Below are 27,669 nucleotides of genomic sequence, written 5' to 3' on the forward strand. Positions count from 1 at the left end.
ATAGGCAGTCATACTCAGGAATCTTAAATCCTTTTTCTTTGATTTTCCTGTGGCTGACAATTGAGAATTTATGTGGACGCAGAATGTAAATCAGTCTTAAAGGCAAAGTTTGTATGCTGGTTTTAAGAAATGTTTAAAAAAAAATAGATACACATAAAATGTGGCCAGCTTCTGCAGAGATGCTACTTATTTGGCAGTTTTAAAGCAGTGTTTTGGTTTGGTGACATAACACTTTTTATCTATAATTGTTTGCAGGTAATAAATTGGATACAGGGGGTTAAAATGCTTGTGAATAATTGATAAATAATATCTAACTACTATACATCTGATAAACCAAGGTAAATATTTTTTTTGTCTTAGGCACACATCAGTCTTTTGGAACGCAGACATAAAAAAATCTAAGTGCTCCTCTGGGTTGTTTCAGTGCAATGCTTTAACATATTTGACAACACTGGAAGCCATACAAGTAAGTCATCATCAGTAACTCCAAGACAAGAAGTATGCTGCTGTTGTAGCCAAAGTACAACTGAGGTGGTTTTAAATTTTCTTGCCACGATGTTTGTAATAGTAGTTGTGAGGAGATGCATTTGTAAACGGTCCAGAGCAGCTCCAGGCAGCAGAGACACCACGAGTGTCTGCACGATCGTTCCTCAGTGCAGCACTACACAGGCACTGAGAGTTTCCTGTCCCAGCTTCTGGTACTTCTGATTGTCACTGCTGCTTTTTTTTTTTATTTCTTGCAGTCGTGATCTAAGGAACTGTATTATATCTGGAATTAGAGTGACCAAACTTGGAGACTTAGAGAATCTCATCATTGCAATCCTGACAGCTGCTTCTAATTGCAGATAATGTGGCTGCATTTTAAAATAGAAAATTAGAACAAGCAGTTACATCACTGCATTTACTGTATCTTTTTGCCAGATGAGGCACTTTGGTTTTTTTAATTTTATACTATCCAAGAATGTCTTAGAAAGTTAGCAAAGCATATGGATATGCATAGAGCGACTCCAGATTCCACCCAAGGAAATTACAGCACTTATACAGTCAGCATTTAGTCACGTATTTGCTTGCAGTCTGAACAGAGATAGAAAGAAGGAAAGCAGTGAAAGGAAACTGATAAGCCTAGGAAGGAAGAGGACAGCACCAGAGGTCCAAATCTCATTAAGGGAAAATCTGGCGTTTCCTTTTCCTTCCACTAGTTAATAACTAGTGCTGCAAATTTATTTAGTGGAAACTAAATATGCCACTGGTGTTTTGGGTTCATCTTTAGCAACACAGCCAGGTTTTGATTATATAGTACAGGTAGAGTCTAAAGACACACAGAGCTCGTACTTTAAATCCAAGGAGAGAAGTCCTTAAATTCTTTGTTTCGGTCCCATTTGTGTTCAGCCCTCACTAAAGGTCTTCCACTTCGTTCTGGTCCAAGTTCAACAAAGCTTCAGAGACACAGTTTGGTTCTATTTCAGTTTTAAGGACAAACACATACATGTATTTTATATATATTTGAGCCAGTTTGGTGTCAACTCAATGCCCCACTAACTGCTCAAATCTCAAAGCTAGCCTTGTAGATTAAAAAACTATTTCCTAGACTGCAGATCAGTGGACCATAATCAATCCTGCACATCAGTATCCTCAGACTTTTAGTCTTAAAAGCTTGTTCTGTGTGGTTCTGCAGATTGAGGGGCCATCAGTGGTCATCAGGCCACACTTTTAAGGACTGCTGAATTCAGAGTCACAAGTCCAAATCTGTGGGAACCAAGCTAAGCAGTATCTCTTCTGACAATACTATTCACTTTACATGTAGGTTATTCCGAGGCATAATCCCAGATTTTTTTGCAGTTATTATGCACTTTTTAAAGGCTCACTTAAAAGTCACAAACCTTTTTAGAAACTGTACCAGAATAATAAGATTTTTTAAAAATGCTTTTGAGAGGATCCTTTATGCAATTAGAGTCAAGCTGTATCCAAGCATGTGTGTAATTTGTTTTCTACAGACTAGTTTGTTTTCTGCTGATAACAAGAGGCCAAATGTGTTCTTAAAACTGGCACAAGCAGATCTAATGTATTAGGATCGTGCTGTTTTCAATTGCCTGCAGGACAGCATTCCAGCTTTAGGGACAAAAGAAAAAATAGGAGCCTCTAGATTTGTTTACTGAAAGCACATCTAATTGGTTAAATCTCTCACAAAGCCTCAGAAATTAAGAAGGGAAAAGACAAACATTTGTTGTGTGCTTGACTGTCAATTTTAGAAAGAAGAGCGCAGAAAACATTTCTGTAAGTGATGCATCTCAAAAACTGTTAAAATGTTAAGTCAGGGTGAGCCACACTAGGTGGCCTGAAGGCCAGGTGAGGGTCTTGCAAACCATTGCTGTCCACGGCTGTCCCAGGCAGTAACCCCTTCCCTTCCTCCCTCTCCTCTTCCTCCTCACCCTGGCCCCCATTGCCCTCCCCTTTGCAGCCGTGGGCCTCTGTAATGCTGACATCCAAATCTCCTGTGCCACTCACTGAAAACCTGGCTGATGCCAAGGAAGGGAAGGGTTTGGCATAGAAAGTTTCCCCAAACTGTAGACCAAATCTTAGGCATGCTGTGCTGGATGCTGGCAGGGTTTGAGGGCACTAGGTGGTCAGTTGGGAAGGGGTCTGGCTCTTCAGGTGGCTTTGCTACTAGAAAAATGGTTCCTTATCCCTCTAAAAAAAGATGACAGGCAGGACTGAAGCACATCACTGAAAGGGATCAGCCCTTGGGCTGCTGTGTAATTGTTCTGATACTTTGTAACTTCCATTCATTTAAATAATAAAGACTTTAAATTCAATGCAGATCAAAGAGAGGGATTAATATAAAATATAAGTGACACATCATGAACTTCCTCAAAAGTAGTATTTTATTAAAAGGCACGTCCAGCACGTAGGTAAAATATAACACAGAAAGTTCTAAAGCATCTTAAAACATAGGGTTTAAAGTGACTCTGTAGTGTCTATACATTTACATTTGTTTCCATAATAAAAATAAGTGTTTATTAGCAGTACTGCAATGAATTCTTAGTGCTTTTTACTATGATACAAATAATCTCTAGCAAAAGGTTGAATGAGAAATAGTTATAAAAAGAAAGCAGACATCCACTGCAAAACTTTTGTATACATTTCATTTTAAAAAAATCAGTGAATTGTAAAAAAAAAAAAGTGTAATTATTACTTGCAAAACATGACTCAGTATTTCTCAGAATTTATAGTCCTTTAAATATATGAATTAATGTAGTTCTCTATTTTTAAGTTTAATTTAAAGATTCTTTGAGAAGACAGATGAAATACTGCAAGCCTCTTATTATTTATTATTTATTCCAGACTTACTAAATTATTTTTTAAATGTAAAGCACCATTTTATTATGAGAACAAAGAAAATTCACTAATTAACCTGAAAATCAAACATTGGCAAATAACTAAAACTAAATAAAGATTGAAGTCTGAAACCTTTTCACAAAACCAACTTACTTTACTTGCAAATTACAGCATATGAAATGGTTTTCTAATATTTTAGATAAAAGACTGGAAGGTTGCTTATGTTTAGGGGGAGAATAGCTATTGCTTTTTGCAATCTGCTGTTGCTTTCCCTGGATGTGAACTGGACAAACTCATATACAATACCTATATTTTGAAAGGTTCTTACTTTAAGGTTAGACTTCAGGAGCTAGCAATGATTCCTGGAATGTTTTTACAGATAGCCTCACAAGATATTTGCCACTGCTTATACCTTTCTCATGCATCCTGTTTTCAAACAAAAAGTACCCTTTGATTAAAAACTCACTTCATCTATTTTGTTCCCTTTCAAAATGAAACCTGCCTGCCTGCAGGCTTGTGAAGCATCCTGCAGTAGGCACTGCATCCTCTATTGGGAGTTAAAAGAAACAGATGAAGTTCCGGAAAGCTTCTCACAAGCAGCTTCCCTCACAGAAAACACATCTGAAGCATTCCAGCTCAGGAAGGAGCTGTGCCACATCCACTGCAATCTAGTTAGACAAGGATCTCACTTTCCTAACTTATTTCCTTCTCTCTTTTCATCGGTGAAGCCAGTCAAAGGTATTGCCCTCATTGCAGCTTAAGTTCCTATCAGTGTTATTTGTAGTATAAAGCCACTTTTCACCCCATGCTGAGAAATTACAGAATGTTGAGTCCACCGCCCACTTTACAGATGGATAAATTGCAGCTCAGTCTTTAATAGTGCTCTTCCTACAGAAAATCAACCAGCTCAAAATCCCCCGAACAACAGGAGCTGATCCTCAACTTATTCTGCCCTCCAGATGTGTCAGACAGGGTAAGAAAAAAGCAAATGTGTTTAAAAAGGTGTTCAGAGCAATCTCTCAAATTTGGAGATTCCCCCTGAGGCACAGTGTGGGTACAGCGACTCAACAGATCTTATTTCAGGGCTGCAACCTAAAGAGATACAGTTAAATTGTAACAAAGCATTTTGAAAGGGATTTTTGCCCTTTCAGCTACCACATTTACAGCTATTTTTCAGAAAATCCTGTTATCAAGCCTGATCCAAATAACTTCAAAAGAAGAATTAGCACTGGGCTTTGAATCTTTCCCCATGTCTAATATGCCTCTGCATTTATTATTTGTTAACTAACAGCGCACCAAGTTGCAAACCTCAGCTATGAAACATCAGTTATAGAACAGTTTGACTGGAATCAAAAGGATTTACTTACATAAACCCTGCCCTCCAGTGAAAGAGAAATCAAGACAGAAGCACTGAATTTGTTTGGTTGGTTTTTTTAGTGTGCTTTATACTTCGCAACACTCACCACTAATCTTTTTCTGGGTATTACCTGTTTGAAGTTTTTCCTACTAAATGCCAGCTAATTCCTTATGCTAATATAAATGGCTTTTGCTCCAGCATTATATTCCTCCTTAATACCCTAAAAAGGAGCGGTATTATTTTGGTATTTCAGTTCCTGGAAAAATAATGGCTCCAGCTCTGGAAGAAAACAAAATGAAACACAGGTGCAATCCCTTTTAAAAAACAGAATCTAAGTAGAATAGGACACACAATTTATCAGGCAGCTTAATCAGCACAATTGTGGTGATATATTTTTGTATTTCTATAGATTTTCTCAGAGGCACTGGCTAATTTAAAGCCCTGTAGATAACCTGATCAATAAACACAGTTAATCCCTCTCCTGCTTGGTAACCCTGGCACCAGGACATACTGAGTTTGCCATAAGCTAATTTTCTTTTTTCTCAAAATTGAGCTATCTAGCCAGACTTTGTCTATGTGTGGATTCAAAGTGTACTGATCCTAGTTATTGCCCACGACCTTTAATCTCTACTAAGACACCTTTCAGCATTGTACTCATCCAGGTGGTTAGTTATTTGATACACCTTGTGAGAAGTACCACCTCTCACAGGAGCTGCTGGGTTTTCCATGTCCTTTCCCTTCAGTCCCTTCTCAGACATGAAAGCCAGACAATTAATTCCCTCCTCTGAAAGCAGAATATTTTCTCATCTTGTTCCTGGCAGCTGTGTTTTACCTAGCTTGTGCTAAGACAGGAGATAAGGACCAGTGATGGTCAGCACCTGAATCAACTCTGCCTCCCCATTCCTTTGACTGATACTCAGCCTATTGTAGAAACAACCCAATTTTAGCAATACTGTGGCAAATGGCCATGTTGTTGTAAACAGACCATGGTGACTGAAGTTATGTGTCAGTGGAATGTTCTTTCCAGGCATTTCCAGTCATGCTAATGGTTAGTAAACTACTGAGACCTGCTGAATCTAATGCTAATAGAGAAGTGCTTTTCAGGAGCTAGGCTGAGATACCAAAGCTTCTTGTCATCCCCACTTCCTTTGTGTATACAGAATTAACAAGCTCAGACTTTTCTACTAACTTCTACTTATTCTATTTAGAAATTCTTTGGTTCAGATTGTAAAAGTTTCATTAATTTCTATATTTTTAAAATAAAATTTCTCCTTTCTACAAAGTTTTTTTACTATTATTGAGAATTAGCAATACAGTTTTTAGAATCTCTCAAGCCATTGTCTCCTCTAGCAGTAAATATGATACTTAAAATTATTTTGATGACTGCAAAGTTGGCAGAAATTTTATTTTACTTTATTTTAAATGACTCTTAGACATGATACCCATGTCTAAAGATATCTCTTCCTATTTCCATTATGTGTTTTGGCTTAAGGAGAGCAAAGCCCTGATATCATTTGACTCACTTTCCACTAGAGCCTAAGATTATAGCCAAAGGAAAAATCAATAGGATTGTTATCAGGAATACAAGAAAAAGCTATTGAAAAGAGCATATAAATAAATAAAGTTTTTTTAAACAAACTTTAACAAGGTAATTTACCTGCAGGAACATTTTGCTAAAACATGAGAGCTGGCTAAGGTACAAAATCCACACAACTACAGAACTCTGTCCTCTCTGTAATATGTGGATTCTGTTTTCTCAAGGTGATGAGACTTAGTCTTATTATAGGAGTAAATTCCTCCTTGTTGTAAGATATAAAAAAACCCTTTTGCCCCTCATATTCTGGTGAACAATTTTTCCTTCTTGCTAATAATTTTATATTGTTTATCTAGAATGTGGTTTCATAAAATATAATTAGGGCAATAATGACAAGATCAGATTAAAATAAAATTACTTCTAATGCAATGAGCACAGCTGCTTGGTTACATCCCCACTCCACCCATTCATCTTGTACTCAAACCATTTTCTGTCTCCAGTGATAATACTACAGCAGGAAGATGCCCATACAACTAAAATACTGCCCTAGTTTACACTTCTGCTAGGTTTAGTGCTAAACTAAATACTATCACCAATTCAATTTTCATGATTCATCTTGCAATTATGTTTATTTTTGTTGGTTTTTTTAAGCATCGCCTTTTAGGATTGTAGGATTCTCAGATTTCCTTTAAGTGAAGAGATTTTCTAACATTCCAGGTATAAACTGGAAAATCTGAAACTCCAAGATTCAAAAAAGATAAACCAAACCAACACATGGGGTGAAAAAATGCTTAGGATTAAAGTCCTTATCATGATTTTTGGTTGACTCATGGGCGTTGAACCTGTGAAACTGGCTTTGCTGCACACACTGTACTAGCAATTCAAGATTATATATATCAGTTAGAAGTAATTTTTATAATCTGAAGGGCCCACAATTTAAAAGCTAGTGCTGCAAACAAGCTACACCATCCATAGGGTAAAGAAAAAAAAAGGCACTGAAATTTTTTTAAATGTTTGAACATATCTGAAAATTTTATGTCTGAAAATTCACAAAGTCCTCATGCAAGATCTTTGTACTGCTGAAACCTAATCATGTTCTATCATCAGATTTTTTTGTACCAGAACAAGTCATTCCTCTGTGCTGCATCAGAAAGAAGCCAAGTTTTCTGCAAGCCATACTGTGGTTTAGTTTTACTAGTGCAATGCATCAACCCTAGGACTGGCATCCTAATGAGGACAAGAACTGTGCTTTCATACAAAGAGGACTAGTTCCCCCTCCAGTCTGTTTAAAATATTGTTCACAGCTTCGAGCACACTATAGTTACAGAACCTACTTTTCCTCACAGGAACTAATGCAAATGATACAAAGTCTAGGTCAATATGCTCAATGTTTGGTGACTTGATTCCACATCACAGTAACTTGATTAGTTACAAGAATCACCACCTTTCATTTTGCCAGCACTCCTTGTTCTCAGCCTGCCATTTGCCCTTGTGCTTTGGAGAACTGTTATTAAGAAAAAAACAAACAGCAAGCTTCCCTGCATCTGCCCCTTGTTGTTCCTCAGAGCTTGGCTCTGCTGTGGGGGACACTTGGCCTGTGACTGCTCACATAGTCTGCCACCAGCAAGCCACAAATCATTTCTTATATTTGCAACATAGCAGTCTCATTGCACCCTAAAGCTCTTATCTCCTCAATCTGCTTGCTCCAGCACTGGTATTCATGAAGTGAAACCCCCAGGGATTTATTTTAAAGGTCCTTAGTAGAATGTGTTTACCATTGAGACCCCAAGCGTATCACCCTGACTGAAAAGGCACAGTTGCAGAATGTTAACACAGCAGCAGATTAGAGGTTTGTCACTGTGATGGAAGTTATTCCATATAGCAGTTCTCTCACCACAGAGTAGAGCTAGACAAGAACTGTAAGAAAAGATTCATCAGAATGAAAAGTGTTCCCAGGAACAGAGTTTTTCGACAGGCTCTGCTCACAGGAAAAGCTCCTCAGCCTGAGGGTGGCAGATCTTAGCAAGACTGACAAGAAGAACCAGGTAATAATTATGACACATACCTAGAATGCAAGAGCTCTTTGGGCATGGCAACCAAAAGGTGGCCACCATATAACGTGAAAGACTTCCAAATACATCTTGGCAAGACATGGGGAAAATTTTACGTAACAAAATATTTTGGTTTGTTTTTCAGAAAAAAACTCCTCCCATTTCTATACTAAAGAAGTTTAAAATGGGGACAGAAAATTTGACCAATGGAGGAGGAGAAACCCACCTTTCCCACAGAAAGAACAAGAACATATCAAGTATATGTCATATCAAGGAACCACCCACTCTGTCTCACGTTCTTGGAGCCTTCTATTTCTCAATGGCTCTGCTACTCATTTCTGCCAGCATGTTACAGACAAAATTGTGTGTAACATTGGAAGTTTAGATGCAACAAATAAGTTGGTCAGGGCCCCAGAGTTTATGAGAAGGGACAGAACATCTTGAAAGTACAACAGAGCAGTTAAGTCACAAGGAAAACAAGATTATTTTATGTTGTTTCTATTTCAGCCTGGGCAAAGCTAGATTACAACAAGTCTTGACAACCCTCCTTGTTCAAGCGCAGGTCTTTGCTTTGATCAACAAATAAGCCAGGGAAAGAATTAAAACTTTTAATTTGTTGACTAAGGATGAATCTATGTCCTTGTTTCTCTCTTTACTGCTTTCCTATTTTTCTCATCCTGTGTGTTTCTTCTATTAAATACTTTACCTTTGGGCTGAAGAATAGGTACAGAGGGTCTTAGTCCCCTCTTCCTGTTTGGAAGACTACTGAAACAGAAAAAGCAATGTCTTGTGCTAATATTCAACTACAGGGATTCAGCAGGCAGCCTCTAAGCCACTAATCTGATTGTAATCCAGCTATACTTTTGAGCAGCACCACAAAGGCAAAGCAGGGTTATTCATCCTCACTGGTACATGTGCATTTATCTGAGTATTAGCTGGGAAATTATATAAGTTCCTATATAAGAGCACTTCTTCCTGAATAGTAGCAAATCCATACATACAAAGATTGGGAAATTGTTGTGCACTTTGATTTACTTTATTAAGTAATCATCTGATAGCTACAATGGTGAATTGGAAGTTAAAAAAATTAAAATAAAATAAAAATTAAAATAAAATAAAATAAAATAAAATAAAGAAAAAATAAAAAAGAAGAAAAAGGAAAACCAACCCCTTTATAAAAAAAAAAAATCCACATCGTATTTCCCCATATTTTGGGAAACAGGCTGAAGAAAACATTCTACACTGTAGAAGACACATGTAACTGCTGATACCCATGTTTTGACATTGGAACTGCAAGTCTGAAGCATATAGTTCTAAAGCCTCAACCAAAAGAGGCTTAATATTAATAGCATGGATACATCACCACTGTGAAGATGTCAACACATTAAGGATTCTGGGATACCAATCTGGTATAATCAGCAATATACTGGGTTCCTGTGAAAGATGTGGCATTTCTTCTTAAGGTCAGCTTTCAGAGAACTTTGAAAAACAATGTTCTAGACTGATTACTTACAGTACTCCTTTGCTTACAGAAAAGCAGGAGAGTAGTTAAATAAAAACTGAATACATTATCATTTTTCTGACTGGATTTGATTAGTTGCATAACTTTAGCACGATTATCACAGTGTGATCTAGTTAAGCTTTTAGGATTATATGAACACCAGCACCAAATTAATCTTGGAATCAGACAGCTGAGATACTTGTAAACCCTCATGTGTCTCTGACCACTTATGAAGTCTCTCCCGGTCCCACTGCTTCAGTAAGCATTTGATAGTTAGTGCAGCATTTTATTGACAAAGCAACACAATCTGGACAGATTCCTTGCTTCTCTCTCCTTGCAAGAATAGCATGCCACCTTGTTGAACCCCCAAGGATGCAAACTGGGATTATTTTACATAAAGTCTCCCTTTGTAGCATCTGGAATAAAAACCTTTCCCCCAGAACTGCCACTGCTTTGATAGTGAATTCCATGCTGAGTTGTACAACTGGTTACTCAGTTCTTTGGCTGATATTAAGAATTGCATTCAAAAGTTACTCTGTGTTAGAGGCATTTAGAAAATATATTTATACCTGGTATTGATACTCTTTCAAGTACTCTTTTAGTCTTGTTGGTAATGGCAGCTCCCAGATCTGATTTGTGCTCTTGTTTATAGCTATTCTGCAGCGGTGTTGCAGAGATGGAGCAGATGTATAGAGGGGTTTGTTCAAATAAAGATGAACTGTTCCATTTGAAGGTGTTTCAGTTCTATCCTTGCACATAAGAACATAGTATTCAATCAAATGCACAACGCTGTTGAACTGTTTAAGTCTAGATCTGACACAAGTGATAGAGTCCAGTCTAAACTTGCCATCTTGATATTCTATACGTAGGTTGGTCGGTCCCGCTGACGTTTTTACTGATATAGTCAGTAGATACTCTGAGTGCGAACTATCCCTAACCAAAAAGGTCCCTTCAGGGGCATCCTGTAACCTTTCTTTGGCTTCAGCAACAGTCATGTTGCCCCAGTACCATCCTGTTAAAAGATGAGAGAAAGAAGGGATTTATTTATTCCTGTTTGTTTTAAAAGCTGCTCTCTAGCTGATACACTTCTAGTCACCCATTTCTTTTGTGGTTTGAAAGCTAAAGTCCTGCCAGGCACAGTAAATTTTTATTTGCTATTTAAATTCATTTGTTTTACAATGCATCTCGTTTTGACAGAGCTTTCCAGGTCACTTTTATTTACCTATGTATGCATACACATGCACAAACTTTCCTGCAGCGTCCTGCGGGGCCGACACCGGAGCCGCCGACCCGGCGGGCAGCCCCTGAAGCAGCAGGGACGCGTCCCGCGGCTCCCCGCTGCTCTGCCGCCGGGGCCAGCGCCGCGTCCGCAAGGCACAGGCTAGCAGCCCGCAGAACGCCCGCTCTGGGGAACGCTGAGTAGGCTGCTGTTGAAATGAGCTTTGTCAAGAGATCGAAAGCTAAGGGATAAGAAAACAACTTCGGCGAGGTAGCTGCGGTCCTGGCTCGGCTGCGATGAAGAGAAAAAGCCCTACCCTCCTCCCGCAACCGAGTCCCGCGTCCTGCGGGGCCGGGCGAGCCGCCGCCACGCCGGCTAGGGGAGTGCAGGTACGCGGGGCCGAGGGGATGGGGAGCCGCGGCCGCCCCGGCCGGCGGCAGCGCCCGGCCCTCGCCCGGCCGCAGATCCTGGGCTGCCGCCGGGGCGCGGCGCTGCCGGCGCTTTCGCTTCGGCCGCCGCAGTCCGCTTAAGGTCGGAGTCGTCGCCGCCCCTCTCCGCCGCGGGAACGCGACCTCGCAGCTCCGGTCGGCGATGGCCTGGCGTCGCACCGCCGCCCAGTTCCCCTCTCGGCCCGGTGGGGGTCCCCGCCGAGCCGCTCTGCCTCCCCCCGGACAGCGCCGCCGCCCCGGGCGCTTTCCCCTTCCCGGCCGCCCGGGCTTACCTGCCCGCCGCAGCTCCTCCATAGCAGCGGCCAGCTGCTCCGCCTCACGGCACTCCTCGGCAACGGGCGCCGCCGCCCCGGGGCGCCCCCAGCGCTCCCCGGAGCTCTCCGCGCTCTCCAGGGACTCGGCGGAGCGCAGGGTCATGGGCGGCGGCGGCGGGCGCGGCCCCGCTCGCACGCAGGTCGGGGGCTGCCGGCAGGAGAGGGCTCCGCTTGGCCGCAGCGGGGCTCAGCGCCGCGCTGGGCACATGGTCCCGGCCCCCAGCCCGGGCGCCGCCTGCGAGCGCAGAGAGAGCGTGGTTAGCGGCGAGCCCCGCGAGAGGCACTCCCGACGCCGAGCGTGTTTCTGGCGATCCCGCTTCGGAACTTCCCAGCATCCAGAGGAGGGACCCGAGGCGAGAGATCACCTCCCGGCGGAGCGGGGGAGGGACATCTCCTCCCCCCCGCCGCCCAGCCTGTCCTCGGCTCCTCTCCGTCGGGGACTCGGCGGAGGCGTCGTCCCGAGACGGTGGTCTCGCTTTATCGCAAAGGCGAACCCGCTGATGCCCCGCTGCCTCGGCTCGGGCAGGCGAGCCCGGCCTGCAGCTCTGGGACTTTTGGGGAGGGAGGAGGTCGTGGGGGAGAGCCGAGCACGTAAAGGTAGGAGAGAGGAGGGGTAACCAGCAGAGCGGGGCAGAGGTCCCAGCCCCGGCGCTGCCCGGGTTGCACGCTGCCGTGCGTAGGGACGCCTTCCAGTAAGGTCATCCGCGAAGTCGTACCTGTAGGGACGGGAACGGAAGCCCGACGTGGGCCATGCTCCTGGAATGGGAGACCTTCGCTCGGGCAGCGGAGTACCCGGGAAGCTGCGGAGCGAGTGCGGCGGCAGCGCCGGCTCCGGGGGCTCGCCGGCCGCTAGGGAACGGAAGGGGCAGCGCGGTGGAGGATGCGCTATAATTAGCGCGGGGCAGGAAATATGCTTTTCCCGCTCCATTAAATGCTGATATTAGGGAGGGTGAAAAAAAATCTTTCCTCTTGGCCGAAGCTAACGAGAGGGACAAAAAGAGCCTCTTGTCTCCTCGGTGCACCGCCACATCAGGAGCGACACAAAGCTGGGCAGTACCAGAGAGGGGGAACCTAGCCGGCTTGGCTGGAGTGGAGGGACGGGGCTCACGGGGAAGACCGGGAGCCCCCCGCCGGTGATGGCGAACCGGACAGTCTCTGCCTGAGGGTGCGCAGCAGCTGCCAGGTGACGAGGTTATGCTAAGGTGGTTCCTCCCTTAACAAGTTCCGAGAGGGAGCTCAGAAACTTTTCCAAATTAAACTGTAGTGGCAACTGATAGGGTGTTCTGACGGGTTTCTATCCCAACATATGTAGGCACACGCGCGGGAAACCCTCGACAAAACCCATCCCCTCCTTCCCCCTGCAGAAGCTCTCGCCGCCGGCTCGGTGACCGGGCGCAGGTGCGCCTGTCACCGGGAGAAGCTGCGGGCGCGGGGCCGACGAGCGCAGGTGGGAGCAGCCCTGCCAGCGGTGTCCGGGCGCGACCCCTTGTGAAAGGGAGACTCCGGGAGCGCCTGGCCGCGAAGCGCCGCCGCCACGGGAGTTCGGTGGGGACGGAAGGCTGGCGAGGCGGTGGCGGCTGGCTACAGCCAGGCGTCCCCCGGCCAAGGCGAGGAGAGCCGCAGCCTGCCGCCGGCTGCGGGAGCCTCCATCCCGGCGCTCGGCAGCGCCGTACCGGGAGCGGGGCGGCGGGCTGCCGGCTCTCGAAGCGACGCACGGCATCGGGCGGAGGGGGGCGAAGACAAGGGGACTCACCCGGGCTCGGAGGGACGGGGCTGGGGCCGCCGCTGCCGCCGCCTGGAGGTGGGGCGGTCAGGTTGTTCTGGCTCCCGGCGGCGTCGGGGTGCCGAGGGGACACAGCACCCGCCGCCGGGGAGAAGCGTCGAGGCTGTGTCGGGGCGGACAGAGGCCGCCGGAGGAAGATGGTGCTCCTGGGGAAACAACACCCTCCTCTCCCCCGCCTCTCCCCGGCGCGGGCGGTCTGCTCGCCTTTGATTGCGAGGCGAGGGCATCCTGCCCCCGCCGCTCCCCCCTCCCGGGATGGTTACATACAAAGGCTGCTTTCCAGGAACTTTCCAGGAACCGCATCATGTGACAGGACCCGCTCCGGCGCCTCCGCCGCGATCGCGGCCAGCCGGGGCCGACGCACCGAGCCGCCGCCCCTGTCACGCCGGGGCAGCGGTCGCCGAACGCTGCCCCGCGGCCCCCCCGCCTCCTCCTCCTCCGCCCGCGGGGCCGCGGGCGACGCGCAGGTCAGTGCCCGGGGCTGCGGGGGGACGGGGCCGTGCGGGCCGCCCCGCGGGGCACGGCGGGACCCGTGAGGGAGCAGGACGAGCGCAGCCGCCCGTCCCGGGGCCGGAGGGGCGAGGGGCGCCCGGCCTGCCCGGCGCCGGCAGCAGCGGGCACCTGAGCGCGGCGGCGGGGCCCGCCCGCAGGGCCGGAGCGCGTCAGGGGCCGGTGCCAGGAGCTCTGTGCCAGGGACTTGCGGCGGCCGAAGCTCCTGGGACACCCCACCCTGGTCTCCACCCCCCTTCACCCTCCGGCGCTAAATACCTCGTTGCTACAAACAGCCATTGCCCGCCGATGCGCGCGCCGATTTCCTCCCCCTCCCCCCCCCCCCTTTTTTTTTAATTATTATTGGTTTTTTTTTTTAATAACCACGAAGCTGTTTTTCAGCGTAAAGATGGTTTGATTGCGCCGTGGGTGCTGCTCGGTAACCAGCCACCTTTCGCCGCTGACCCGGCGGCCCCGAGCCGACTTTAGAAAGAGACGCACACACAGGAAAAAAAACCAAAAAAAACCCCCAAAAAAACCCACGAAAGAAAAGAGGGAAAACAAAGCAAAAGTAGCCGGAATAGTCTCACCCCAGCCCTTGGCTGCAGGTCAGGGCTCCCTGCAAATTATAGGGGGGTATCTGGGAGGGAGAATTGACGGCAGAAGGATTAAGGGGTGTCTTTTTAAAGATTTCAGGAAAGAAGCCCAAACCTTTATGATAATAAAAGACAGTATCTTTAAAAATCGGAGCGGGAGGGGGCCTTTGTTATCAGAGGGGTAAATGAATATGTATTAGGCTGGACTGTCAGGCTGAGGGAGCGGAGCAGCTCCCCTGCACAGAGAAAGCTCCCAGACTGAGACGCTGCCTTGAGTCGCACTCCCCAGTAACGTCTGAAATGCAACGTTTCTTAAAAAAATAATAATTAAAAAAAGGTCTGAGAAAAGATTACAAATCCTGAAGGATTTTGTAATAGTTATTGCTTATAATTCTTAAGCATCAGAGGATAAGAGAATTAATAGTTATCTTAAAAATTAAGTTCTGTATTTAGTGATTAAGTAAATTAATCTGAGAAAAAAAAATCTACTTTGTTAAGTGAAATATTGGCCAGTATGATTTCATCTGTTTGTAATGCCTGGGTGCTTTTGAATTTAATTTATTCAGTTTATGAAAAAAAGGTGGTTTTAATCACTGGCAGCAGCACAGATTTAAAATGAGGTCTGAGGAACAAACACGGGCTTTCTTAAGCATTCTCAGAAATGGGTTAAAACAATTTAGGTCTTGAAGGTCGTTCTTGTTCCTGTTTTTGTCTGTGAAGTTCAGGTAGCCTCAGATCCAGCCTCCAGTGATGGCTGTGGAATCCCCACAAAGTTTTTTCGTTGGATTGATGTGAAGAGGGGAGAGAATGGGTTTTTGCCCCTAGAAATTTAGTTGACAGTTCAGCTGCCTATGACATGAGATCTTGCAAAAAACCTCCATTACTTTTTCAGAATGGCACTGACTTCACTATGTTCAGGAGAACAATAAAAAATTAATACAGATCTATTTTTATTAGTAAAATAATTCTGTATATGTAGGCACACAGCTTTTGCTCAAAAAGTATGTTCTTCTGATATCATAGTATTCAAATTAAGGCTATTTCTTTGAAGTTCATTAATGCTTCTTGGAGAAAAGGAATATGTCTTGTCTAGATGCAAAGCTGCTTTTTTACAGCTTTGCTGTAGTTCTCTTTTCCTATGTTATTTTATTAATGGGATTTTTATGTGGCTAGTATCTCAAGACTTCCTTTGCTTCTGCTGTTTATTCGTCACTTGAAGTCATAATAATTTGTTTCTAAAACCACAGCTGGCTGCTATAAAGGCAGAGGGAGAAAGACCACGATTTATGTGGTGAATGAGAAACAAGAACAGAAGAATGTAATAAATGTTTGTTACTTAAAACTTCAGATATTGTTATGAAAAAGGTAGCATAAATATTAAATAGGCAGTATATCAGCAGGATCTTTCCTAAACAGAGTTCTGTTAATTTTTTTTTTCATGAGAACCTAATGTCTCTTAAAAATAGCACTAAATATCTGATAAACTTACAAGAGTAATGAAATTCAAACTTCAAAACTGCAAATGGATCTTTAAATGACAATCCTGGCACCTCCTAGGAATGCTCTGGTTTACAGTTACCTTTATTCTCTGGCTTGAGACATCTGAAAGTGCTATAGGCTCGGTGGGCTACATTTGCATTTTACTGTTTCTTTCAACAATGTTAGTTGCTCTTTTTCTCCTCTGTCTGCATGAGTCTTCCATACAGTCTCAGGAGAGAAAAGAAGTAGTTGTAAGGGTAAGAAAAGGTGGCTAAATGAAAATAGTTTTGGGACTATGGGCCGTAGGTAGTGCATGAAACTACTTAAAGCTACTTCTTAGTTTTTTGTCACTGGGATATTTAATACAGGTTTGGTCTGCCTGAAGAGTTTTACTTTATAAAAATCAGAATGGAGTAGGAGAAAGATGTGAAATGGAGAAAGAGAAAAGATGGAGCAGACTCAGAAAACTTAGTTTTCCAAAATAGGGGTTTTTAATCTGCAATGTAGAAAAACAGTAATTCTTCTAAACAGTCACTAATACAAAAACTATATACAAGTGGGGATTTTAAAATTTTATGTACAATTCAAACCAAATGCTTTATTTTTTTTTATCTGTTGTTTTGGGGTAGCAATTCTACGAGAAATATTGCTGTACATATACAAATATTAATACTTCTGAGCCAGTTTTAGAGGCATATCATCCAACTGGAGATGAAAGGCACCAACGGAAGCAATCCCTATTTTTTTTTCCTGATACTACTATTCATGAATGTTGGTTCTGACTGTATGTTTCCATATAGTAGAAATTTTTAATCAAGTTTTATATTGATAGTGAAAATATTATATTAAGGGTTCTTGAAAATCACAGGCAGAATATATTGTTTCTGATGCATTCAAATGCATATGCTCAAGACAGGGAAGGATAAGTGAATTTATTTTTTATTTTTCCTTTAGGCAAAAATCCCTTTCATGACCAAGGAAGGAGGCAGCAACGCTTTTACAGTCCTGAGAAGTGCCTGTTACTAGAAATGATTTTCACTTTGTTCCTGAAAAGTATGCCAAGTTTACTGGTGAGCTCGTACACTGATTTATTTATATAATATGATGTGAGCAGAGGGGGGGGTAATGTGTTTTTGACTCAGCTGACTTTGCTAAATTTGCTCTGATTCACTGAAAAGATTTACTGATTTATTAAGATAGATTTACCTAGCTACCTGGAAGAATACAAGGGGCCTTTCCTTGCTCTCTTCATGCTTAACTTCCCAAAGATGCAGCACAGAATATCTATTATCCATGGCATACCATTTGGTCACTTAAAATCCCCTTCAGTTCAAAGGACAGCTATTGCTTATCACATAGGTCTACTTACTGAAGGTATTTTGACAACTGTTTACCTGAACTAGTCCAAATAACAGTGTACAGCTGCCCTGGTTTCCCTGTCCTGGGATTGCAGTCTGGTTCTTGAGCAGAGAAATATGAATATTGAGCCTTTGGCTGTAGCAAATTGGATTGAGTTAATTGTAACTCCACAGCACGAGCAAGGTCTGCAATGTGAACTCTTTGAGGATTTCTCACTTAGCAGTTAGGAGAAAGGTTTGCTTTTTCACAAAGAGTTCCTAAAACATAATAAATAAAACATAGAGAAAACAAATATTTCAGCGTATGGGATCACCCTGCCCTTTCCAGCTGCCTGAGGAACAGAATGTTTTGATGAAATAGATTAAGATTTTTACCAAACAGTTTTACTCTTTACCAGCTGCCACCTTATTTTCTGCCATTTTTATCTATTCACATGTGAATGCTTTGCTTCTCTTTATAATATACATTTGGTAAAGGAGAATAACAAAAGAATTCAGTGAATAATTTCTAAAAATCAGGGCTGCTCTAAAAGGTAACCAGCACTTGTGATTTAAAAGCAAACATCAAAAGATGGCACCAAGAGAGTAATACTTTGGAATAACATCCAGATTCTTTTCTCTCAGAGACAGTTGATAAAAAGAAGGATCATTCCCCTTTGGCTCAGGGGACAGGTAGACAGATAATCACTTTCAAGCACAAAACTGACCATAAAAAGGTGGCATTTAGTCCATCTCTCATCTCATCCTGTGCTATCTACTATCTAAAAGTAAAGGCCTAACCTGCAGTGAGTAAGAGGTTACCTATCCACTTGGGATCTTCAGTGAAAAAAATTAAATGTAGTGCTTGCTTAGTTTCTCCAATTTACTATTTACAATTTAAGGTAAAACCAAAATTACATAAAAATACTTCCAATAGGCATGTAAAGGAAAAGTAGAATGTGGTGACACAGGGTACTAAGTATAAAAAAACAAGGATAATTTACACAGGAGTTTTTACTTTATGCTATGCTAGGCTTCTTTATAAACAGCAGAATTCTGGTCTATCACTGTGTTATTTTGTGAATTATCGAGTTTCACTCTGACTAAAACTAGGCAAATATTGCTGAAAGTTACTGGAGAATAAGTTGTAAATATACATGCTTTGATAGCATTTTCTTCCCATTCATGCTTCCTTCTCAAGAACAAGGTAGAAAAAAGGAAAGGACCAATTTTGGTACAGTCTTCAAACTAGGAGACTATTTGATATGGATTTTAATATTCAGCTTATAGCATAAAATGCTGTGACTGTAATATTTATTTACCTTGTTTTTTTGGCTGAGAAAGAGCATATAGGTATATATGTACACTACACCTATACACACACACATGTTCAGAACCATGATCCTTGAAGTTTTGGTTGAAGGTTTGTTTTGGTTTTGTTTTTTTTTGTTTTTTTTTTTTTTTGGAAAAATCCTAGAGATAGCTCAGCTGAAAGCACTGTGAAATCTTGCATTCTTGTCCTAGATGCTGCCAGAAAAAACAAGCCTTTTATGCTTGAGGAGGCTTGAGATGTTTTTCTGCCAGTTGCAAGCTCTACGCCTCAAAGTAAAAGAGAGCAAGTAATGTCTGTGAAAAAAGTTTTCCTGACAGACAGCATGAAGGCAGCTCTCCTCTGCTTTGCCAATCCATAAGTAATAAAGTTCCTTTGTTGGCAGAGAGTCAGGTTTGAAACTAATAAGGAAAACTAAAACAGGTGATGCAGTGCCTATCTCTAAAGGGGAGATTTTTGAGTGAAAAGTAAAGAGAAGTAGAAACTGGGTTATGTGTTTCTGAATAAATGGCCTCCCATCAGAAAAAGATTAATTTTAAATCACTGTTCTAGTTCTTATATTAAGGATAGTTAAATTCACCCAGAGCTGTTTGGCCTTGAGGATGAATTCCTACAATTAAGTGTTTATGATTGAAAGTGCTGCCACGGAGAGCAGACAGATGAATATCATTTTAGGAGTGCTGTGAATCATTAAATGAGTTGTAGAACCTTTTTTTGGGCATGACCCACTTTTAAATTTCAGGCTAAGGCTATAACAGACTTCAGCATAAGGCCTGACATGTTGCTGTACTTAGGAGTTTGAATAACAGGATAATCAAAGTTTACTAATGTATTTATATAACCTTAAACTACTTACAGTTAATTGAAAATGTGTTGCTTGTTGTATGTGAATATGCTGCTGGGTTCAAATACATTTTTCAGATTAGTGCATTAAGTGTTAGTGTCAGGTAATGAACTTAACCTGCCTCTGACGTGTTGGCTTCTTTTGGCTCAAGATAGGCATGGCTGCTTTCCCTGCTTCAGTATAGAGGCTGCATGTGGAATGTCATACAAACCTGGACAGATGACAAGAAAACAGTGCTAGCTGCCAACTGCTTTCTCTGTGTTTGTCAGGATTAGTGCTTGCTTTTAGTCAGGATGGCTCAACGCATCGTCCTGTGTCTGACTGGTATACTGGGAGGACGTAACCTGATGAAATACTGGCTGTCAGTCTTAAGGCTCAGGAGAGGAAACAGACATAGGGCTACTCTTTCTGGTTAAGGAAAGAGCATTGGTCCACAGCTCGCCTTTTCTTGGCACAGCCTGTCCATTCCCAGAATCACTTGCTCCTCCTGTAAGCAGTTTTTCCAGGTATGTGGAAATTAAAGCTCAAAGAGTGGTAGATAAAATTGGACAGGCTTCTTGAAGCAGTATCTCCCCCTGTTCTGTACCCAAAACCATCCTGTGGCTCTGACAGAGCTCTGCCTGCAGCAGGGAAGAGAAATTAACTCATGCATCCCCTCCTTAATGACTTCAGCTTTCTTGCTGGTGTTTTCAGAACAATCCCAGTTTCAGCGTGGCTTCAAAACTGCCATCCATCAGGAGCAGCCTTGTGAGCTGTTTGGTCACGAGGTGGCAATTCTGTCCTGAAGTGGGCTGAACGGCTTGGGGGAGAGTAATAACTCCTTCAGCCATCTGATTTTAATCCCTTACCATATGTGACTTGAAGTCCTTAGATGCCCTCTACTGCCATATACCAGAATTAACAGATGGCTCTGTGTAACCAAATTCAGATTTGCTTAAGTTTGTTATTCTCTCTGTCCTTATAAATGAACGGAGAAGGGGAAATAATATCCATAATTATTACAAAATATGCAAAGTGTTTTATAAAGTGTGAGTTTGGGCTAGACCTATTTTCTGACTTTCAGTGCCATTGCCCTACATATCAAAATTTAACACTAATTTTAGTAGTCTCTTCAGAGCTCATTTCTCTGATAAATTATCCCTCTGTGAATTAATGTGATCTGGAAAGATGCCTGAGGCACAGCAGAATTTTTCCCCAGCATTTCATGCCACCTGATGCTAGACAGAAGGAAGCTGCAAAACCTGCTGCTGTAGATCAGCCTTTGTTCTGGGCAGGAAGAAAAGGATGCATTTAGCCATTGGACGTATCTTTTGTGTAACACAGAACAGCAGGTAAGAGTGTAACTAAAATGGAGCAAGAATGAAATTTGTGTCCTACCTTTGCCTGTGATATGAGAGGTTTTGTGTGCTGGCAGGCACAAAGCAATCCTAAGTCAAACAGAACTAATCTTGGAGGAGATCATTCCCCAGGCTCTTAAAAAACAAATGGCTCTGTGGTGCTTGAGCTTGAGCTTTAGTGTTGGGTATGTCAATTCTTTTTCCTTCTATAAGGAAAAGCCAGCAAAACAATCCCACCTTTAATTTCCTGTCCCAGCTTCCTATCGCTGATTTGAATGAGTGGGTTTGGGCCAAATTAGCAGCCATATTTTGTGTACATTTTTAAACATGCCTTACCTTTCCTGAGGAGAGTATTATTTCTTTCTACTCTAGGTGTCTGCTGGTGATGTTACAAACAGAATCAGGCCTGGCAGGAGGGAGCATGAGCTTTCCAGTGGAACATGTGACAGCAGGGACCTGCTCCAGGTAAACGTAGGACATGCAGGAGAGCCTCTGCCAGGCCAGTAAAAAGCCTGAGTTCATGAAGGGTGCAAATTTCATACTGTGCTTTCTTTTCCCTCCAGCACAGTCCTCTACTTTCAGGCACACTGATCTAGAAAATGCTGCTTACATTTTTCAGGAGCTTTTATAATTTTTTTCAGAACATAATCTCAAACTAACATAAGTCCATAGCAAAATCTTATTGTGAATGGGGGCTTTGTTCTGGGAGACTATTTTTGAAAATGCCAGGTTATCAGCTAGCCATTACATAAAAGGCTGAAACAGGAGCTTGTTCATAGGCCTTTGTTTCAGCATATTCCTTCCTTCAACCCCTCCCCTCACTTTCTCCAAGAAATACATAGAGCTCTTCAAGTCCTCCTGGCAGGTGGGCTATGTAATGTTATGGTGGCAAACCTGGAAAGCTTTACCAATTCATACCACCCAACAATGTGGTTCATTGCATGTATTTTTATTAGATCCCCATTTTCCCAATTTCTTTAAGGGCATTTCAATCTTTCAGTGGCTTTTTTTTCTTTCCCTATCCATTAGGGAGTGAAATCATGTGTCCACAGAATGTAAATAACAGCTGCTTCTATTCAATTTGCATTTATATGCTTAGCACTTAAAAATAGCTTATTTCTAGAAGCTTTCATAATTTATTCAAAATTTCTTCTTAGTCAGAGCGAGATGTTAATGAAATCCCTTTGGACTGGCTGATCAAAAAGGCACAGCAACAACAGTGAAATTCTTCAAATGACTGATCAGTTGTGCTTCTGAATTACACTTCAGCAATTGACTGAAGTGTATCTTTTAATCTCCTTGGGCATTTTAAGATCACTTCCTTGGGCTGCTCTAATGGGGCAAAATATGCCAGGTAAGGAGATTAATGGTTAAAAAAAAATCTGTGCTGAACTGGTAGTGTATTTCTAGAAAAATTAATTTATCATACAAGTACAGCTGAACAGGGAAAAAAACCAAACAAAAACAACACCTGGCAGGGTATTTAAAGGGAACATCTCATTTGCCAGTGTCACAGATCTTTGAATAAACAAACCCCTTATGCCCTGAGAATAACTGAAAAACAGCTCTTTGGTTATTATACTACTATTTTCTTTTGTTGACATTTCATGAACCCTAAAGAGGATACACATTTTAATTTATTAATGCCTAAATGAAGATTTTAAGAATTAACCCCACAGTAATTGGACGTTTTTCCTCCAGAAAACTTTGGAAGCCTTTCACCTCATTATTTTGCCAAGTGTCTCAACTTGAACCATTTCTTCAGATTTCTTTGATCCTCTGAAGACTGAAAATTACAGAACAATGACATTTAGTGACCTTTGGTATGGTTCATCCACTCCAATGTTGAATATGTAAGAAGATACTTTCTCCTAAATACAGATTTTGTTTGGCGTTACAGAAATGCACTTTCTTCTCTGTATAATTGTTTATTCAGAAGAAAAATTCTTTTATTATTACAGGAGTCTCAACTGGGACATCTCTGAATGGGAGACTCTGGACTGGTGACTGAAATTGTTTAGAAAATACTAACTACATGTGTGAGTTGCTGTAGGTATAAGCCTGTGCCAGACTTACTCAGACTTGGTACTCTGAACAGACTAAGGTAATCTAAGATCAGGTAATCTATAAAAATGCTGTGGGTTCACACTACCTGATTTCAGAGAGCAAGCTTGTCTTTCTAAATTTAAAAAAATGTCCCTGATGTCAAGAGAGACTTATACTGGGAAGTAAGAGGAATACAGATGGCTTATATTCACACTAGCTAGGCTAGTTCCCTTTAGAGCAGACTCCCATATTCACATGCCATAGTGCTCCTTGGACTCCTTCTGGTGCCCCTCTAGAGCCAACACACAATTCTGATTTTTCAGTGTTGTCTTTCAGTTTGAAGTTTGCGAAATGGTGTGAAACTGTCCCTCAGCCTGTGAGAAGGGTGCTCTCCTAGCATCAGAGTGAGGGCACGTGCTGCGTGTTCTGGGATGCGGTAAGCAGCCAGCCTGGGTGGCTTAGAAGAGCACATCTTGTGAAGTCAGGCAAGATGAGACCTTGGGAGCGGTGCTTGGTGCTGTCCCTGCAGCAGTGGGAAGCCGTTGCTTTCAGGAGAGCTTGTGGAGGTGTGGGTGCAGCAGCAGGGGCCTGAGCTTTGCTCCCAGACTGCCACAGTAGCGACGTGCCCAGAGGGGTCCTGAATGTGCCCAGAGGGGTCCTGAATGTGCCCAGAGGGGTCCTGAATGTGCCCAGAGGGATCCTGAACGTGTCTGCTGCTGACACCACCTCGGTGTGGTAAAGCCCAGGGTCCTGGTTTCACCTGCCAGAGTTACACAGGTACTTTCACTGCAGAATAAATGCAGCACTGCTGAAGAAACACAAGGCTTTTCCTGCATCATTTCCACAAAGTCCTGAGTTAAAATCTTGGTCGTATTGAAACAAAACACTCACCCAGTTCTAACAATTCAAGCTTTTGTGCCTGGACTGGACAAGGCCTGGCTAGGCACGGTGAAGGCACTAACCACTGCTGCTCTTCTCCTCACACCCCATGGTGTCACCTTTCAGCCTTACCAGTGGCATCTCTGGGTTCACTTCAGATCTTTCTCAAACAAATATGGCCATATAAAGCCAGTGAGTTGTAACCCCATGCAGCCAAAACTAGAGCGTGTTTCTTTCAGTATTTTAATACAAATATATGCTCTAGAAAGGCAATTTCTCTGTCATTTTTCTGGCCTCTGCTTATGAGGAATTTCCCATGAATTTTATTTGCTCAGTGCTTTTACTCTGGATAGGAAATCCTTTTTTCTTAATCTAGTTCTAAATTTTGTGGAACTCTCCACCACTCTGTTACTCCATCACTAATGCCAGTGTTTTAACTGTAGGAAAAACGGCATGGGGGAAAGGGAATTCTGTAAACACCTATTCTTGGAAAATAACAAATAATCCTATACTGAAGCCAGTCAGTATTAAAAATGACAAAATAAATTTTTAAAAGGATATGAAGCCTTATGTTACTTATAACAACCAAACAAACGTTAACTAATTAAGGGTCCAGGAAAATTTTTTTCCTACCATTTGTTTATTATTCAATAAAAATCATCACTTTGTCTTAACTAAAGCAAATGTGAAGACCACTCCTGCAGCACAGATCTGATGCAGTGTAAGTCCTAAAAATGCTGGCTACAGAAAAACAGTACTTAGCATATGATTTGTTTAAACAAATCAAACCCATTTGAATGAGAAACTAGCAGTGTTTAAGACAAGAAACTCAGCAGCGTTTAAAAAACTTGGTGCTAATGACTAGGATTGTTTAAGAAACACTAATCTTTGGATGAAACTATTAAGGTCTGTTTTGTTACCATTAGTGAGTAGGAAATACATGTTTGTACAGGAGGGTCATGCTTCAATAGTTTAATCTTTTACTTAGGTTAATTTTTATTCAACATGGTAATGACTTAGTGCAATTACTTTTCACTGTTCTTTGAATTTTTCTCTACAACTTTCGTCGTCAACATTTTATTAGTTTTAGCAGAAGAGATGCTAAAAAACAGTTCTTGTAGAATTTTTTTAATCATCTCACATTTTGCTGGTAGGGGGATCCTTTTGTTGAGTAATTAAACTTTGGTAGCAGTCAGAACAGGTCTTATTTAAAAGGTAAACTGCCTCTGACCTGACACTGTTTTTCATCTTGACAAGCAGTAAAGCTGAATATAAGCACAACTTTTTTCTGTATTTATGTTTCATAAAGACCAGTTGGCAAAGCTACTTAGTTCTATTGGCTGTGCCAACATCTTGTGCTGTCTCTATACAATGAAAAACTTTGTGATACATACACCTACATCATGATCTTTATTAAAGTGGCATGCCAGGCCATAAACTTCTACTCCTCCAGAATCCAGGAGATGCAAAACTGCTGACCAAACATGCTGTTTAGTTCATGCAGCTTCCACATACCTCCCACTGTCTGATCTGCAGTGTTCCAACAGCTGTGGCTATGCATAGTGGAACTAACATTCTGTATCAATTGTATTTAAAGTTTCAGATAATTCTGTGCAAATTGCTCAGTAAATCATAATTTATCATGTTTGTTTTTGTAGAAGTACCAAAAGATAACAATTGAAATAATAGGCTCATTTCATAAGAGGTACCAGAAAGATATATAAATAAGTAACTATGTTATTTCTCCAAACAGCTTATTATTTTTAGTATTACAGGTTTGATTAAATACAAGGTGAGAAAGTCTCATACACAGTGTACATTTACAAATTAAATGTGTGTGAATTATTCTATATAGAAAACTAAGAGCTCCTATATACAGACTACATGCTATTGAAAGCTAGCAGAAACATAAAAAATGGTTTTATCTAAATTTTAAGAGTATTTTGCATAATTGTGCTCCTAAATTTAAAAAAAAAATAATAAGAGAAAGGCCCCGATATAGATAAAAAAATCTCATCTTCATTCTCCCTTCACAGAAAAGGAAAATGCATCTTCAGAGGACAGTTGTGTGACATATTCTAGACAATAAAATGTTAAATAAGATCAACTGCCTTGTGCATGTACTTTTTCTGTGCCGACTGACCATAACGGGAGACTTTGAAGATTAACTCAGGTTTAGATGTCTAATTAGTATCTGTCTCAGTCTTGGAGATAATCTCAAATTATATGTATCATAGGTACACAATTTGTTCCTTTATACTGGTGACTAGTGGGTTTGCTCTAGGTCAATTTTGTTATATTATAGCATTAAAATAAAATATACATCATCTATTACAGATGAGGAATGCAGCTCAGATCTATTTTATCTCTCAATTTTATAACTTTGAGGATGGAATGAGCATGTGAGAAATTACAGCAGAGAAGCTGCTAAAATTCATAGACTGGAGAAACTGAGAAATGCAGTGCTGGCTTTGACAAGCAGTCGGTACTGTGACTTATAATGACCTGCCACTACGATTTATTGTGCTACAGCAGAATTTGGACACAACAGATGAAGTTCAGACCTATTATAACAGCAGCAAGAGAGAAGTTTCCTATAGAACTTAATAGCTGGATGGTGGGGAGGGAGGGCAGGATGGGTGGGTGCATGGGTAACTGCTGCCTTCACTGCAATCATGGGGAAGTGAAACAAAGCCATGACATTTGTCACATGGGTCACTTTACTGCCCCACTGTCGACTCTTTTTTCCCCCAGAGCGGGATGATGGAGGTTTTTTTTGTCTCTGAGACACCCTACAAAAGTTAAAGCAAACAGGCAAAACACCTCTGACCCTTTAAATGCAAGTCCTTTGGGAGGTGCTAGGGAGCTCCTTTTGCCGCAGTGCTCCCGAGTGTCACGAAGGGAGCAGCCCACGGCCGCCTCTCGGGGCTAAGGCTGCCCGCAGAGCCCAGCGCCAGCCCCGGTGCCGGTCCCGCTCCGGCCCTGGGCGGTGCTGCCTCCCGGTGGTGCCGCACACAGCCTGCACAGCAGCTCCCGCGGCGCACACCGAAGGGAAAAAACCGTCTTAAAAGCATCCGGTTTGTTTTCATCTGGGGAAAATCAGAGGAGAGGAAAGAATTCTTTTCACTAAGGCACCAAGATTAATTGAACTGCGGTTTAAATGGTCCCAATTCCTGTTCAGGGGCACTGGAGCAGGCTGCCCAAGGAGGTTGTGGAATTTTCTCCTCTGTAGACATTCCAAATGCACCTGGCTGTGTTCCTGTCACCTGCTGCAGGTGACCTTGCCTTAGCTGAAATGTTGGACTATATAATCTCCAGAGATCCCTTCCAAACCTAACAATTCTGTGATTCTGTGAGTTAAGGGCAAAATTTTTGATACATGACTGAAACAGAGTTTTCTAATGGCATGCAGGCCAAGCAAGGCCTGAGGAGACTTTTAATGAGACACTTGAAAACCAAAAATCCCTCAGTAAGATGTACCCAACTGCCTACTACCCACAGCAAGGAGCCTAAGATGCTCTGGAACTCAATAGCTACTAGATACAAAATAAATGGCTAAGTGCCCAAACTGGGATACAAAGTGCCAGAACAGACTTAACATTGCGAATTTTACGCAACTTAAGTTTTCAATTACAAAGAACAAGGGCAACAGAAAACAGAAATCCCAAACTAACTTTCAAATTTTTTTTTTTCATAGAAGTAGAACAATAATCAAGTGGATAAATGCTGAATTCCAAGTTTGCAAGTGAAGAGAAACAAAGACAGTTGTTTGAGACCTAGAAAACCAA

The 27,669-nt window shown here is 42.3% G+C and overlaps 2 protein-coding genes across 6 annotated transcripts; one reads left to right on the forward strand and one right to left on the reverse strand.

Annotated features, from left to right (window-relative positions):
• Positions 1-2,864: 2,864 nt before the first annotated feature.
• On the reverse strand, positions 2,865-11,885 carry SOCS2 (suppressor of cytokine signaling 2). Its single transcript, XM_059846796.1, has 2 exons — positions 11,720-11,885; positions 2,865-10,791 (listed from the first exon to the last, which is right to left on the reverse strand). Exons 1-2 carry the CDS (start codon positions 11,862-11,864, stop codon positions 10,343-10,345), a joined length of 594 nt encoding a protein of 197 aa, XP_059702779.1. The 5' UTR covers positions 11,865-11,885; the 3' UTR covers positions 2,865-10,342.
• A 70-nt stretch (positions 11,886-11,955) lies between these two features.
• LOC132327519 (uncharacterized) lies at positions 11,956-26,230 on the forward strand. Of its 5 annotated transcripts, XM_059846790.1 has the most exons (6): positions 11,956-12,358; positions 17,063-17,178; positions 21,329-21,421; positions 22,114-22,310; positions 22,658-23,060; positions 23,339-26,230. In XM_059846790.1, the coding sequence occupies exons 1-4, from the start codon at positions 11,968-11,970 to the stop codon at positions 22,177-22,179; spliced, it is 666 nt and encodes a 221-aa protein (XP_059702773.1). In that variant the 5' UTR covers positions 11,956-11,967; the 3' UTR covers positions 22,180-22,310; positions 22,658-23,060; positions 23,339-26,230. The 5 variants fall into 5 exon arrangements, with proteins under 5 accessions (XP_059702773.1, XP_059702772.1, XP_059702775.1 ...); XM_059846789.1 differs by having other exon boundaries at positions 22,658-26,230; XM_059846792.1 differs by lacking the exon at positions 22,114-22,310 and having other exon boundaries at positions 22,658-22,809; positions 22,918-26,230.
• Positions 26,231-27,669: the final 1,439 nt, after the last annotated feature.

The sequence above is a fragment of the Haemorhous mexicanus genome, chromosome 5 (genome assembly GCF_027477595.1).
Source record: "Haemorhous mexicanus isolate bHaeMex1 chromosome 5, bHaeMex1.pri, whole genome shotgun sequence".
Taxonomy (NCBI): Eukaryota; Metazoa; Chordata; class Aves; order Passeriformes; family Fringillidae; genus Haemorhous; species Haemorhous mexicanus.